At 38.5% G+C, this 15,110-nt stretch overlaps 9 protein-coding genes and 1 non-coding gene across 10 annotated transcripts; 5 read left to right on the top strand and 5 right to left on the bottom strand.

Annotated features, from left to right (window-relative positions):
• Nucleotides 1–758: 758 nt before the first annotated feature.
• On the top strand, nt 759–3,317 carry DGR2 (Dgr2p; the record flags this gene model as incomplete). Its single annotated transcript, XM_033911618.1, has 1 exon — nt 759–3,317. One exon carries the CDS (start codon nt 759–761, stop codon nt 3,315–3,317), a length of 2,559 nt encoding a protein of 852 aa, XP_033767509.1.
• Nucleotides 3,318–3,950: 633 nt separating this feature from the next.
• OAC1 (Oac1p) lies at nt 3,951–4,925 on the top strand (the record flags this gene model as incomplete). The annotated part of the gene is made up of 1 exon (XM_033911619.1): nt 3,951–4,925. One exon carries the CDS (start codon nt 3,951–3,953, stop codon nt 4,923–4,925), a length of 975 nt encoding a protein of 324 aa, XP_033767510.1.
• A 251-nt stretch (nt 4,926–5,176) lies between these two features.
• Nucleotides 5,177–5,824, bottom strand: VPH2 (Vph2p; the record flags this gene model as incomplete). The annotated part of the gene is made up of 1 exon (XM_033911620.1): nt 5,177–5,824. One exon carries the CDS (start codon nt 5,822–5,824, stop codon nt 5,177–5,179), a length of 648 nt encoding a protein of 215 aa, XP_033767511.1.
• A 312-nt stretch (nt 5,825–6,136) lies between these two features.
• On the top strand, nt 6,137–6,209 carry SPAR_Ktrna7A. The gene has a single exon. It is a non-coding gene; the product is annotated as a tRNA-Ala (tRNA).
• Nucleotides 6,210–6,573: 364 nt separating this feature from the next.
• On the top strand, nt 6,574–7,278 carry SBA1 (Hsp90 cochaperone SBA1; the record flags this gene model as incomplete). The annotated part of the gene is made up of 1 exon (XM_033911621.1): nt 6,574–7,278. The coding sequence occupies one exon, from the start codon at nt 6,574–6,576 to the stop codon at nt 7,276–7,278; it is 705 nt and encodes a 234-aa protein (XP_033767512.1).
• A 359-nt stretch (nt 7,279–7,637) lies between these two features.
• On the bottom strand, nt 7,638–9,194 carry PRR1 (serine/threonine protein kinase PRR1; the record flags this gene model as incomplete). The annotated part of the gene is made up of 1 exon (XM_033911622.1): nt 7,638–9,194. One exon carries the CDS (start codon nt 9,192–9,194, stop codon nt 7,638–7,640), a length of 1,557 nt encoding a protein of 518 aa, XP_033767513.1.
• A 74-nt stretch (nt 9,195–9,268) lies between these two features.
• Nucleotides 9,269–9,589, bottom strand: SPAR_K00990 (uncharacterized protein; the record flags this gene model as incomplete). Its single annotated transcript, XM_033911623.1, has 2 exons — nt 9,269–9,458; nt 9,543–9,589. 2 exons carry the CDS (start codon nt 9,587–9,589, stop codon nt 9,269–9,271), a joined length of 237 nt encoding a protein of 78 aa, XP_033767514.1.
• Nucleotides 9,590–9,654: 65 nt separating this feature from the next.
• APN1 (DNA-(apurinic or apyrimidinic site) lyase APN1) lies at nt 9,655–10,758 on the bottom strand (the record flags this gene model as incomplete). Its single annotated transcript, XM_033911624.1, has 1 exon — nt 9,655–10,758. One exon carries the CDS (start codon nt 10,756–10,758, stop codon nt 9,655–9,657), a length of 1,104 nt encoding a protein of 367 aa, XP_033767515.1.
• Nucleotides 10,759–11,033: 275 nt separating this feature from the next.
• RAD27 (multifunctional nuclease RAD27) lies at nt 11,034–12,182 on the bottom strand (the record flags this gene model as incomplete). The annotated part of the gene is made up of 1 exon (XM_033911625.1): nt 11,034–12,182. The coding sequence occupies one exon, from the start codon at nt 12,180–12,182 to the stop codon at nt 11,034–11,036; it is 1,149 nt and encodes a 382-aa protein (XP_033767516.1).
• Nucleotides 12,183–12,855: 673 nt separating this feature from the next.
• Nucleotides 12,856–15,051, top strand: ABF1 (DNA-binding protein ABF1; the record flags this gene model as incomplete). The annotated part of the gene is made up of 1 exon (XM_033911626.1): nt 12,856–15,051. One exon carries the CDS (start codon nt 12,856–12,858, stop codon nt 15,049–15,051), a length of 2,196 nt encoding a protein of 731 aa, XP_033767517.1.
• Nucleotides 15,052–15,110: the final 59 nt, after the last annotated feature.

Below are 15,110 nucleotides of genomic sequence, written 5' to 3' on the forward strand. Positions count from 1 at the left end.
TGCAGCTTACCCTGCCATCTGGCCATAAGTAAAAAGTAACGTAAATAGTGAAACTATTGTAATTATTATTGACGACGGCGTTCGGGAGGTGACTTGTAACAGCCAGGCAGACTCGTGAACTAATCACGAGTGGCGTCTCTGATGCCTTGTAGATTACGATCGTTGCCGTACAAGAATAAAGAAATAAAAAAAATGTTGATTACATCTTACATTTGCTATTTTTTTCTTTGTTACATATTATACAATTCTATCTAAAGCCAATATGCAAGAACTAAATATTAAAAGAGATGCTTTACCACAAAAAAAAATTTCCCGATAAGCTTACTAATTTGGATCCAGCCCTTAGATGGAATGAGTGATATCAATATGATCATTCTTCTGAAACCTATTTGGGTTCCTTGGGCATCGTTTTCTCTTTATTTAGCATAACCGCCAATACGGTATGAAAAATCCCGTTTTAATGCACCGCTAGCAATTTAAAAATGCGTAACGGAGTTTTCATAAAAAGGGTATTTGCGTCAAGTAGGGATTACCTTTGAAAACAACTAACACACAACTAGCAGGCATATACTGAGTTTAGTATAGATATCCCACTATTTTGAGGAACTTGAACAAGTGCTTTATCTTAACAGTGCGACGAAAACACGAAAAGCATATAAGCGGTAGCCGTGGAAGACGTCAATTGTTACTATTGCTCAGTATTGATTTTAAATCCTCATTAACACAGAACTACTATTCGTGCAGTAGGCGCCTGTAAAATGTTCAAGTCAAAAACAAGCACTTTAAGTTACAATAAAATCCTGAACTCCAACGAGGGTGATCGCAATGCAGTGCCTGTAAATCCTGAAGAAACGAGTCAAATGAAACATTTGAACATACCAGGCGACAGGAGCCGACATTCTTCTATTGCAGATTCAAAGAGAAGCTCTACTAGATATGATGGAGGTTACTCTGCGGATATAGTTCCTGCTCAGTTAAGGTTTATTGACAATATAGATTACGGCACAAGGCTGAGAAAAACACTTCACAGAAACTCAGTGGTTTCAAACGGGTACAATAATCTCAATGAGAACGACCGATGGTATTTTGATCTATTTGATAGGAAATATTTCGAAAACTATCTCGAGGAACCTGCATATATTAAAATATTCAAGAAAAAGGAAGACTTGGAACAATTTGATAGAATGTTCTTGGCTCAAGAGCTAAAAATCCCCGATGTATACAAAAATGCAACCTATCAAGGAGAATCTGCAGTTGCTAATTCAGAGCTTTTCAAGAATTCAATATGCTGCTGTACATTCAGTCATGATGGTAAGTATATGGTTATTGGTTGTAAAGATGGCTCTTTGCATCTCTGGAAAGTCATAAACTCGCCAGTTAAGAGATCCGAAATGGGACGCTCAGAAAATTCAGTTAGTGCATCCAGAGCAAACTCGCTAAAAATCCAAAGACATCTGGCCAGCATTAGTTCTCATAACGGCTCCATATCAAGTAATGATTTAAAACCAAGCGAGCAGTTTGAAGGATCTTCGAAACAATTACATTTATACGCGCCCGTTTTCTATTCTGATGTTTTCAGGGTTTTTATGGAGCACGCTTTAGATATTTTAGATGCGAACTGGTCCAAAAATGGATTTCTAATAACAGCTTCAATGGACAAAACTGCAAAACTATGGCACCCTGAGAGGAAATGTTCCTTAAAAACGTTTGTACACCCAGATTTTGTCACCTCCGCCATATTTTTTCCCAACGACGATCGTTTCATGATAACAGGATGCTTAGATCACAGGTGTAGATTATGGTCCATACTTGACAATGAAGTTTCTTATGCCTTCGATTGTAAAGATTTGATAACATCCTTAACATTATCCCCCCCTGACGGGGAATATACAATTATTGGTACATTCAATGGATACGTTTATGTTTTACTGACGCATGGATTAAAATTTGTATCTTCATTCCATGTAGCTGATAAAAGCACTCAGGGAACCACTAAGAATAGCTTTCATCCATCCTCCGAATATGGAAAGGCCCAACACGGGCCTCGGATTACTGGCTTACAATGTTTCTTTTCTAAAGTAGACAAAAATTTGAGATTAATAGTTACAACAAATGATTCAAAAATTCAAATTTTCGATCTGAATGAAAAGAGACCTTTAGAAGTTTTCAAAGGATTCCAGAGTGGTTCCTCACGTCATAAAGGTCAATTTTTAATGATGAAAAGCCAGCCTATAGTTTTTACGGGTAGTGATGATCATTGGTTCTACGCCTGGAAAATGCAATCTTTTAATCTATCAGCAGAAATGAACTGTGCCACTCCACATAGGAAGAAAAAGCTGAGTGGAAACATGAGTTTAAAAGGGCTACTGAGGATTGTTTCTAATAAGAGTACGAATGATGAAGCTTTGACAGAAACCTCAAACCAAAGCAGCTCACATACTTTTACCAACTCATCAAAAAATGTCCCTCAAGCTCAAACCGTTGGTTCTCAAGCTATCAAAAACAACCATTATATATCATTCCATGCCCATAATACCCCCGTCACATGTGCTTCCATTGCGCCTGACGTTGCAATTAAGAATCTGTCGCTGTCAAACGATTTAATTTTCGAACTGACTTCACAGTATTTCAAGGAATTGGGCCAATATAATGCAGAATCTAGCGAAAAGTGTGAGAGCAAACCCAATTATCTTATTAAAGAAACAGGAGGATTCAGCTCAAACCTATCGAACGTCGTGAATAATGTTGGAACCATGCTAATAACGACAGATAATCAAGGTCTGATCCGTGTTTTCAGGACTGATATCTTACCAGAAATACGAAAGAAAATAATAGAAAAGTTCCATGAGTACAAATTGTTCCACCTTGAGGCTGCTGGTAAAATAAACAGCCACAAGGGTGACAACATATTAGAAAATAGAATGGAAGAAAAAAGTTCTACAGAGGATAATGAGTTTAGCACTACACCACCATCAAATACACACAACGGTAGGTCAAGCCACGATTTTTACGAGCAGCATTCTAATAATAGCCCAGTGATTTCCGGCATGCCGTCAAGAGCCAGCGCTATTTTCAAGAATTCGATCTTTAATAAATCCAATGGAAGTTTTATATCCTTAAAGTCGAGAAGCGAGAGTACGAACTCTACGGTATTTGGACCGCATGATATTCCAAGAAGTTCCACTACATGCCCGAAGCTGAAATGTGACGTCTGCAATGGATCTAATTTTGAATGTGCTTCAAAAAACCCAATTGCAGGTGGCGATAGCGGTTTTACATGTGCTGACTGTGGTACAGTTCTCAATAATTTCAGATAGAAAGCTGCCAAACAAAAGGAATATCTACCTGATCCTACGTTTTTAGTACGTAAACATGTCTGCAAATAACATACTACTATTTTTTCTGTAGAGATCTTTATTATTTTTCATTACTGACACATTTTTACAAAATCATACAACCCCGAAAGATGCCGGAAACGGACTTAGGCTGATGTGTTCCATTAGGGCCTATTGAGACGTCATTTGGACTATAAGAGAAGTAAACAGAGGATGAGTCTTTCCACTCCCAAATTAAATAGGGCATGAACATGGTCTCATCTACACGTGGTGCTATCCGGTTGCGAGAGAGGGTCCGCCTATGTGTTAGAGGAGGTCATGAAAACAGAGCCGGCATTTAATACCTCATCAAGTTACAGCGGAATCGGCCTTCTGTTGCGAAAAAAAAAAAAGAAGAAAAAGAACATTAAGCACCGCTGAAATTTCAAGCTGTGACTAAGTCGCTAAATGATAAATACTGCATATATATAAACTACGTAATTATACACAACATTAAAATTTACTTTTTTCTTCCATTATGTCCCCCACCCAAGTACCCCATCCGAAATAATTTTCTCTTGATTGCTATAGCAACTCAGACATAAGCACACTCATCGAATTACATCGTAAGCAAATATGTCATCTGACAACTCTAAACAAGATAAACAAATTGAAAAAACAGCCGCTCAGAAGATATCGAAGTTTGGTTCGTTCGTGGCTGGTGGGTTAGCAGCTTGTATAGCTGTTACTGTTACTAATCCGATCGAATTGATCAAGATCAGAATGCAACTTCAAGGTGAGATGTCAGCTTCAGCTGCGAGAGTTTACAAAAATCCAATCCAAGGTATGGCGGTAATTTTCAAAAACGAGGGTATAAAAGGTCTACAAAAAGGTTTAAATGCTGCTTATATCTATCAAATTGGGCTAAATGGTTCCAGATTAGGGTTTTATGAGCCAATCAGATCATCATTAAATCAACTTTTCTTCCCGGATCAAGAACCACATAAGGTACAGAGTGTCGGAATTAACGTCTTTTCTGGTGCCGCATCTGGTATAATTGGTGCAGTCATTGGTTCTCCATTATTCTTAGTGAAAACAAGACTTCAGTCATATTCCGAGTTTATAAAGATTGGTGAGCAAACGCACTACACCGGTGTCTGGAATGGGTTAGTTACCATTTTCAAAACCGAAGGTGTCAAAGGTCTGTTCAGAGGTATTGATGCGGCCATTTTGAGAACAGGTGCTGGTTCCTCTGTTCAACTACCTATTTACAACACTGCAAAGAACTTTTTAGTCAAAAATGATCTGATGAAGGATGGTCCAGCGTTGCATTTAACTGCTAGTACTATATCTGGGTTAGGTGTTGCCGTAGTTATGAACCCATGGGATGTCATTTTGACAAGAATCTATAACCAAAAGGGTGACTTGTACAAGGGACCTATAGATTGTTTGGTCAAAACAGTTAAAATTGAAGGTGTGACCGCCTTATATAAGGGTTTTGCAGCTCAAGTGTTCAGAATTGCACCTCATACAATCATGTGTCTGACCTTCATGGAACAAACAATGAAACTAGTTTATTCAATAGAGTCGAGAGTTTTAGGCCATGATTAATTCATATAAAGAACTCAGAGGTTTGAAGTTTCATCCACTGGCCAGAACAATTCTACTTTACTAATGGTTTCGTTACAACCTTTTTCTTCATACCATGTAGCATTGAGGATAATAGAGCATTTTTTATTTCACATTCATACACTATAGTTTTATAAACGTAATTATAAACAAACAGAATACCATTCACCATTAATCTGTTTCGAGAGTTATATCTCTTGGGACCTCACAGTTCTTATCCATAACATGCTTAATTACAGTGTAATCTTGCTTAGAACTTTCTTTTTCTCAACTTTTGTTTTTTCTTTTACTTTTGCTTCTTCGAGTTTTTTCAGATAACTGTTATAGACAACCACATCTGCCACTAAGACTAATATTCCGAAGAACAGGCACAATAAAAGACGAACATGAACTGGAAAGTTTGTCGAGGATCCTGTCCAATACCAAATGGCCACAACAACCGATACGACACTTACAAGAACGTTGAAAACAGTAGTAACTTGTTCCTTGATCTGTTTATTGATTTGCGAAGGCGTAAGCTCATCCTCCTCCTGAAGTGAAAAGACTGACTTGCTTCTCTTGACCATACTTTGGTATTCAAGCTCTTGTTGCTGATATTTCAGAAATTCCAAATTTTTCTTAAAATCCTCTGAATAGTGTGAACCTCTGACAGTCTTGGGCTTGAATTCGAATTCCAAAGGTCTCAGAAGTTCTCTTATTGAACAAGGTAGATCGCTGTCTTTTCTGTATTCTTTCACATAAAAAAGAAGTGACTGGATAGGAATTGCATGTCGCTGCAGGAACAAATCAACGTCCTCATCAATTCCTTCGTTTGATCTTGCGCTATCCTTGAACTTTCGCAGAAATTCAGTTATTCTATCATTGAGTTTAATTTCAAACATTGGAGTTTCTCTAGAAGGTACCAAGTTGACAGATATCTAGTGTTTTCTCCATTTTCTCTTCTAATGTGTTCATGTGAGGCTTGCTTTATTTTCGTTTCTCGTTCTCGTTTTAAACATTCGCACGTCACGTCCACTTTGAGTCATTTAAAAACGCAATGCTTTTGCGAAACAAAGAGCATAAGAAAATGAGTAGGGTCTAAGTACAAGTGTAAAGATATCGAGCATTGTTTGTTGGAGAAGAATTTTGCAAACTTCTTTTTAAGCATGCAGCTCTTCACTCAGGTGAAGAATGAAAAACATAACAGATAATTAGGGCGTGTGGCGTAGTCGGTAGCGCGCTCCCTTAGCATGGGAGAGGTCTCCGGTTCGATTCCGGACTCGTCCATTCTTTTTAAAAAAAGAAAATAATAATTTTTTCCATTGGCCTAGGATACCTTCGAAATAAAAACCTCTCATATATACACAGTATGGATGTTTTATACCAAAGAGTTGATGGGTTGCTATTAAGGGCTCACCTCATCATTTAATTGCAGACATATACCTACAAAAGTTACCATCAAGTTGTTCGATGTTTAATGCTACCCGCCTTCTGAGTATTTTTTTGAAGGGGCGGAGAGGAGAGGCAAGAATTAGCATGGGAAAAAGCATAAAAAGACGAAATGGGTGGCAATGTACAACTTATTTGAGGAACCTGCTGAGCTCAATCGATTTCAAGTGCAAGTTTCCAAGATCACCGATTCGTAATAGTAATGTCCGATAAAGTTATCAATCCTCAAGTCGCATGGGCTCAAAGGTCTAGTACTACTGATCCAGAAAGAAATTATGTCTTAATCACTGTGTCAATTGCAGACTGTGACGCCCCTGAGTTAACCATTAAGCCAACTTACATTGAATTAAAGGCTCAATCAAAGCCTCATGTTGGTGATGAAATTGTTCATCATTATCAACTACACATTGATTTATACAAGGAGATTATACCTGAAAAAACAATGCATAAAGTTGCTAATGGCCAACACTATTTCTTGAAATTGTACAAGAAGGATCTAGAATCTGAATACTGGCCACGTTTGACAAAGGAAAAGGTGAAGTATCCATATATCAAAACCGATTTCGATAAATGGGTTGATGAAGATGAACAAGATGAAGTTGAAGCTGAAGGTAATGATGCCGCCCAAGGAATGGATTTCAGCCAAATGATGGGTGGTGCTGGAGGTGCTGGAGGTGCCGGTGGCATGGACTTCAGCCAAATGATGGGTGGTGCCGGAGGTGCTGGAGGTGCCGGTGGCATGGACTTCAGCCAAATGATGGGTGGTGCCGGTGGCGCTGGTTCTCCAGATATGGCTCAATTGCAACAATTATTGGCCCAAAGTGGTGGCAATTTGAATATGGGAGATTTTAAAGAAAATGATGAAGAGGATGAGGAAGAGGAAATAGAACCGGAGGTGAAAGCTTAAAAAGGAGAAGCGAATCAACTTGAAGAACAAGAATGAGTAATCTAGAATAAAAGACGAAAATATGTGCTTTACATGACTCGTTACTTGTTTGTTGTCTTCTATGTAATTAAATATTATGGTACTAATAAAAATATTTTTATTCGTAACTATATTTGCTGTATAGTGTACATTGTCGGGAAGACGGCAGTACGCAGATAGAAGCTATAATAGATGCAAAACAGAAAGGCGGAATGTGGTGTTACTAATGTCGAGTAACGAAACTGTATATTATATTTTAGAACAATTTCTATATGCTGAGTGATTGTCAAGTGTGAGGAATAAGGAAGAAAACGAAAACAATTTCCATCAGTGGGCATTATTCAAGAAAAATCCAAAGTATCAACGATCGTTTTAACGAACGGGGACCCGTAGATTTCATTAATCGACCAACGTTGGTTCTTTCTTGTTAGCGTATTCTCCACGATCTGTTTCCCCACATTAGTATCGTCATCACTTAACCGGTACCATCTCCAGTCAAACCTAGCAATGCGGTGTGACGTAGCTCTGCTACGCTGTCTCGCTGAAGCGTTTGGAGGAGGGTCAAATGGTAATCTATCCTCAAACAAACTGTATAGTATGACACCTAAGGCCCACGTGTCACTTAAATGGCCATCGTACGGAACTCCCATGAGGATTTCTGGAGAGACATAGTCCTCTGATCCACATCTTGCCGTACACATCTCATTGTTCTCAATCCTTTTACAGAGACCAAAATCTGCTAACTCAATGAAATTTTGCTTGTGGTAAATGGGTGAATCCCTAAAGCTATTGATATCATCAAAACTATATTTTAGCAATATATTCTCTAACTTTAAGTCGCGATGAATGATACTGTTTCCGTGCAAATATTTTACTGCCAGTACTAATTCTGCAAAAATTCTTTGGATCAGCCACGCTTCTAACCTACCATTACGGGCCATGACGGCAGCTAATAAGTCTCCAGCAGGACAATAAGACATAATCATATCACAAGGCGGCAGAGCTCTTGGGGTTTTTTTAATGAAATCGCGTAGAGGTTTTTTGCTAGTAACAAAGATTGGATTATTAATTCCAAGTAGTTTAACTATGCATGGATGATTTAATGATTTTAGTACCTGCAGTTCCCTTGTCAGAGAATTTTCCAAACGGGACAAGGTTTCTTTATATCGTAACGACGTGTTGATTTGTTCAACATTTAATAATTCCTCAGGATATTTGAGTCGTTTAACGGCCACTTGCTTCAATCTAGAATTACTTTGGTCTATCAGTTCATATAAAAGCACATTGCTAAAGTTTCCTGAACCAATCGGTCTGACCTTTTTCCATAATAACGGCCGATCCCAATGGTCTAAAAGGAAGCCCTGAAGTATATCGTCATCATGCTTTTCTGTAAGACCATCACTTTCAGGCAAATAGGGTTCTTTCGTGCAGTTATCACTTTCGACTGAATCAGTTACTGAAGCCTCTTCGGTGACTGTCGGTAGGGAAACAACCCTTTGGGGGGATAAATTAGCTGGTGCGATAAGTTCAGAAACAACTCTTTGGTTTGGTTGTGCAGCAGAAAGCATATCATCCAATAACCGTGCATGGCTTCGTCTTTTAGGTATATTTAATGAAGACTGGTCAATGGGCGACATAGACAGATTCCCTGGGGATAACGGAGTGTAGGTCATCGGTGTAGGTAACGTTTGAACATTTTCAAAGGTTGGAATAGATACAGTCAAAGGTGTACTATGAGAATCACTAGTAGCCACCTCAACGGACGCTATTTTTTGATTTTCCTCACCATTTTCATTAGTCAATGCCTTTTCCTGTTGATTGCCAGTGGATGCGGGAAATCCACCTTGTTTCAACCGAGGAGTCTTTGGTTGCGAATATATACTACTATATTCATCCATTGCCAATATAAGCTGACTGCAGTTGCGAATATGGATTAATTCGAAGGGTAGATGTGATATTTGGGTTTACTACCTCAAAAATATACTTGTTTAATTGTGCAAAAAAAGAAAAATGATAAAGAACACACCCCGCGTTGAAAGATTACGATTAAAAAACTTTCTATGCTTACGAATAACGTTCCATAAGAGGATTGAGCGCTCAGCCTTCTCAGTTCATTTACTCGAATGTATTTTACTTTACCCTTTTCGTCTGCCAATCTATCTCTATGTGAAAAATGAAAATCCAAAAAAAAAAAAGGCTGCCGTATTCTGTAGCGCAACGCGAAACACTAATAACCAAGCAAGTACTCTCTGTAAAATAGTGTAACAATATCTTGGATGACCAAGAGTCGCATTTAGCTACGTATGTTCGGATAATCTACAAAAATGATTACGTATCTAACATTCTCCTCGCTCCCCATTATTCTTTCTTGGTCTTTCTCTTCTTCGTCATTTGAGACAAGATATCATTATCGCCTGGTTCTACGGTTGCTTTCTTTCTCTTGCTGGCGCCAGCTCGCTTCTTTTGCTTGACCTCAAACTTGTCTAATTGTTCCTTACGTGATTTAGCACCTAACTTCTGCAGCGTCTTATTTTTTTCTACATACTCCTTGTCTTTTAACAATTCATTCTCGCTCTTGGATTCCAACCACTCCAAAAGTTTAATTTCATTACCGTAGCCTTCATCATTCTCGTATGGAGTCTCCAAGACAATAGGGATACCCTGCAGATATTCGGAATGTGCAATCATTCTAAATACATCTATACCTAAGTAACCTTGACCCAAGCGTTCATGTAAATCTCTATTTGCTCCTAGAGGAGCCTTGGAATCATTTAAGTGAACAGCACTAAGATATTTGAACCCTATTACATCATCAAACTCTTTCCAGAAATTGTTAAACGCCTCAGTAGTGCTGATATCGTATCCTGCCGCAAATGTATGGCACGTATCTATGCAAACTCCGATTCTTGATTTATCTTCAATCATTCCAATAACTTCCTTCAAATCTACTAATGAACTTCCTACCAGGTTTCCGGTACCAGCCATATTTTCTAATACGATTTTAACAAATTTCGTCTCTTTAATGGCTTTGTTCAAATATGAGGCTAGTTGTTTTAACTGCAATTGATGGTCGCCTTTCAAAGTAGAACCTGGATGTAAGTTATATAGGCCGACACCTAGTTGCTCACATCTGTTCAAATCGTCCATAAAGGATTCATAACTCTTTTCTGCCTTTTCCTTATCCGGATTAGCCAAATTAATAAAATACTGGCCATGCGGTAAGACGTCAGTTAACGGATTATAGTTGTAAGTTTCACAATTCTTTTTAAATTTATTTACTTCCTCCTGTGTATACTGTGGGGAAACCCACTTCCTTGGGGATTTTAAAAACATGGCAAATGAATTACAACCAGTGTTAAATGCATTGGTCACACTATTGGAAATCCCACCGGCACCTGACATGTGCGCACCAAATTTGTATTTTGAGACAGCGGACCTAACAAAGCTAGATGTCGAGGGCATTGCGATGGTTCTGGTATACTAAAAAGTTATTAATGTTGTGTCTTTCTCTTCTTATTTAGGGTTTATCTTCCTACATTTGCAATAATTTACAACATGTAAAGGAAAGAAGAAAAAGGAACCAGGTAAGAAATGAAAAATTCCACATTCAAGTTTCCAGAAAAAACTGACCAAAAAAAGAGGAGAAGTATAGATGAAAAAGTTCGTGTATATTAATATCTATGTTTACATATATGCCAAGGAGAAGGAATAAAAGAAGAAAGTCGAAAAAGATCACCTCATCTTCTCCCCTTTGTGACTTTATTTTTATTTTTGTTTAATTTTTTGTTTTCTTGTGCTCTTTTCGCCGCAGCAGCCAATTGTTCCTTTGTTTTAGGCACTACTTGGAAGAACCCATCTAATCTACCCTGAATGCCAGATTTCAAGCCTTTTTTTAATCTTGCTATGCCAGACTTTACTCTTTCTTCACTAAATTTCTTATCATCGCATAAATACTCAATTAGTTCCTTCTCTTTTGGTGGCGACCATTTCAGGTTTACTTCGTTACCATCTATAACTTCAGGGTCAAGAAATAGCATTCTTGCCTGTTTGTAAGGCCAGCCTTCTGGAATTTTCCACTTGGTGTTATTTGCCTCGCCAGATTCAATAAATTCTACGATTTTTTCGATGGACCCATGCGTTTTTATCAATTTCAAAGCAGTCACCGGGCCAACACCTCTAATGCTTTCACAGTAGTCACAACCAAGCATTATACAAAGGTCAACAAATTGCTCTATGGTCAAGTCGAGGCCTCTCAATACTAATTCCGTATCTATTTCGTGAATCGGTTCTTTCTTGGCCTCTGAAAAAGTTAAATGTCTCAGCAAGAAGGGTGTTCTATAACAAAGTGTGTCCATATCTTCACTTGCTGCAGCATATACCTTTCCCTTCTTTGCCAACTCAGCACATTGAGCCTCAGCTTCCGTTGGCGCTATTATATATGGGATGCCCATTAATTCCAGTAATTTTTGGGCTTCTTCATTATGTTCTTTTGAGACCTTCACCAACCTTCTTTCTTGCTTCATTTTTTCCAATTCGGTTGTTGCCTCTGCCAGTTTTTTTTCAGTTTCCACTCTTCTCGAAGACCGCTTTGTCAACTCATGAGATTTCAAATCTGGAGGCTTACCATCGAAGACATAACAAGGCTTGATACCGTTATCGATCATTCTCAATGTTCTATAAAACATACCCATCAAATGTGATGTGGTTTCACCGGCTTCGTTGGTCAACTGCCCACCATCTTGCTGTCTTACAGCAATTAAAAACTGGTATAGAGACATAGAAGCATCGATGGCCACTTTTCTACCAAAGAAGCTTTTGATATCGCTTTTCCTGATGGCAGAGGGCACATGCTCCGATATAATTGCATTCAAGCCTTTAATACCCATATTTTTTCTTCTGACGTCTTATCCTATCCTTTATCCAATTCTGCTGACAAAGCTTCTCATCTGTGTATATAAGGAAGAATACCTCATTGAAATACTCCAAAACCTTTATTTGCGCGATGTGACGCGTCGCGTTCCTAACAAGAAAAAAATACGTCAGTGGATAGAGATATCAAACGCGTTAAAAGGATCTGCAGTTACAGTAAGTTAACAAGCGTTGGTAAATTGGTCCCTAATATCAATGTAGCCAGTTGATACCAATTATTTCCATAGCCAAGCTGATGGAACAACACTAGCCTTTCTATCATAATTTACCTGCCGGGTGCCCAATCGGGTGTCTCATAACTACAAATCACTTATAACGATGTTTTTTTAGCCGGGTACTAGCCTTACCTTTTTTTTCGCTTCTTTTTTTCGTGAAAAACGAAAAGTGGCAAGCAAACTTATATCACTTTCTACTTCTTCCTCTGTTCTTTTTGTTTATTGGCAATAGCCACTATCACATCCCCATTAACGAAAGTCACCAAAGTGTGTCATTTAATACTACAGTCAGTGACAGCATTTTGTTTAGATCTAAGCTGGAGAGGACTATTAACTGCTACGCCTCTAATACGTTATCTGTGATCCTGGTTCACTAAGGGACGTTTCAAAACACCACTTTAGCAATTTTACAAGGATGGACAAGTTAGTCGTGAATTACTATGAATACAAGCACCCTATAATTAATAAAGACCTAGCCATTGGAGCCCATGGGGGCAAGAAATTCCCCACTTTGGGTGCTTGGTATGACGTTATTAATGAGTATGAATTTCAGACGCGTTGCCCTATTATTTTAAAGAATTCCCATAGGAATAAACATTTTACATTTGCCTGTCACTTGAAAAACTGTCCGTTCAAAGTCTTGCTGAGCTATGCTGGTAATGCTACATCCTCAGAAACTTCATCTCCTTCTGCTAATAATAACACGAACCCTTCGGGTACTCCTGATCATATTCACCATCATGGCGACAATATGAACAACGAGGACAATAATAATAACAATGGCAATAATAAAGTCAGTAATGACAGCAAACTTGACTTCGTTACAGATGATCTTGAATATCATCTGGCGAACACTCATCCGGACGATGCTAATGATAAAGTGGAGTCGAGAAATAATGAAGTGAGTGGGAACAATGACGATGATGGTGATGATAACAACATTTTTAAACAGCAAGATGTTACCATCAAGCACGATGCTGAAGATGATTCAAGAAATAAATCCTCTATTGATCAAGGATTAGAAGAAGCAAACGGTTCTGCTACTGGAAATGACAATAGTAACCACCATCACAACGACGAGGATGACGTCCATACCCAGATGACAAAAAACTATTCCGACGTAGTGAACGATGAAGACATCAACGTTGCCATTGCTAATGCTGTTGCCAACGTGGATTCTCAATCAAACAATAAGCATGATGGCAAAGATGATGATGCCCCTAATAACAATGATGCCCACGACAATGATAATAATAATGATCACAACAACAACAACAACAATAACAACAACAACGTTGGAAGCCATGGCGTTTCATCCCACTCACCTTCCTCTATACGAGACACTTCTATGAATTTGGACGTCTTTGATTCTGCTACCGATGATATACCGGGCCCATTCGTCGTGACCAAAATTGAGCCTTACCATAGTCATCCACTAGAAGATAACCTGTCACTAGGGAAATTTATTCTAACAAAGATTCCCAAGATTTTACAAAACGATTTGAAGTTTGATCAAATACTAGAAAGCTCTTACAACAATTCTAACCACACAGTGAGTAAATTTAAAGTTTCTCATTACGTGGAAGAGTCCGGTCTTTTAGACATTTTGATGCAAAGATATGGGTTAACGGCTGAGGATTTTGAAAAAAGGCTACTGTCTCAAATCGCCAGACGTATAACTACGTATAAAGCCAGATTTGTTTTGAAAAAGAAAAAAATGGGCGAATATAATGACCTACAACCTTCTTCATCTTCCAATAACAGCAATAACAACGATGATGAGCTATCTAACACAAATATGAGAAATAATCCTATCGACTACACCAAACATCAGGAAATCTCAAGTGCGGGGGCCTCGTCGAACACAGCCAAGAATGAAAATAATAACAAGAATGACAATAATGATGATAATAACAGCAACAATAATAATGACACCTCGAATTTAATAGAAAGTGTACTAGATAAAACATCTAGCCACCGTTACCCACCCAAGAAGATACCAAGTGTTAATAAATGGAGCAAACCAGATCAAATAACTCATTCGGATGTGTCCATGGTTGGACTAGATGAATCAAATGATGGCGGTAATGAAAATGTTCACCCAACCTTAGCCGAAGTAGACGCTCAAGAAGCTCGTGAAACTGCTCAGTTGGCCATAGACAAGATCAATTCTTACAAGAGATCCATTGATGATAAGAACGGTGATGACCATAACAATCCGTCGAGAAATGTGGTAGATGAAAACCTGATCAGTGATATGGATTCAGAAGATGCTCACAAGTCTAAGAGACAACACTTATCGGATATCACGCTGGAAGAGAGAAATGAAGACGACAAACTGCCACATGAAGTGGCGGAACAGTTGAGGTTGTTGTCATCGCATTTGAAAGAGGTAGAGAATCTACACCAGAACAATGATGATGACGTAGACGACGTGATGGTGGATGTAGATGTTGAAGCGCAATATAATAAGAACCCAACTCACCATCATAATAGTCACCATAGCCAACCTCATCACGATGAAGAAGATGTCGCTGGACTGATGAGGAAAGCCCATGATGAAGAAGACCTTTCTGATGAAAACATCCAACCTGAATTAAGAGGCCAATAGTTACCCAGTTGGGGAGGCGAGCTGTTTTTCTCATGTTTCTTTTGTTTATTCACTTTTTC

This window comes from Saccharomyces paradoxus, chromosome XI (genome assembly GCF_002079055.1).
Source record: "Saccharomyces paradoxus chromosome XI, complete sequence".
Taxonomy (NCBI): Eukaryota; Fungi; Ascomycota; class Saccharomycetes; order Saccharomycetales; family Saccharomycetaceae; genus Saccharomyces; species Saccharomyces paradoxus.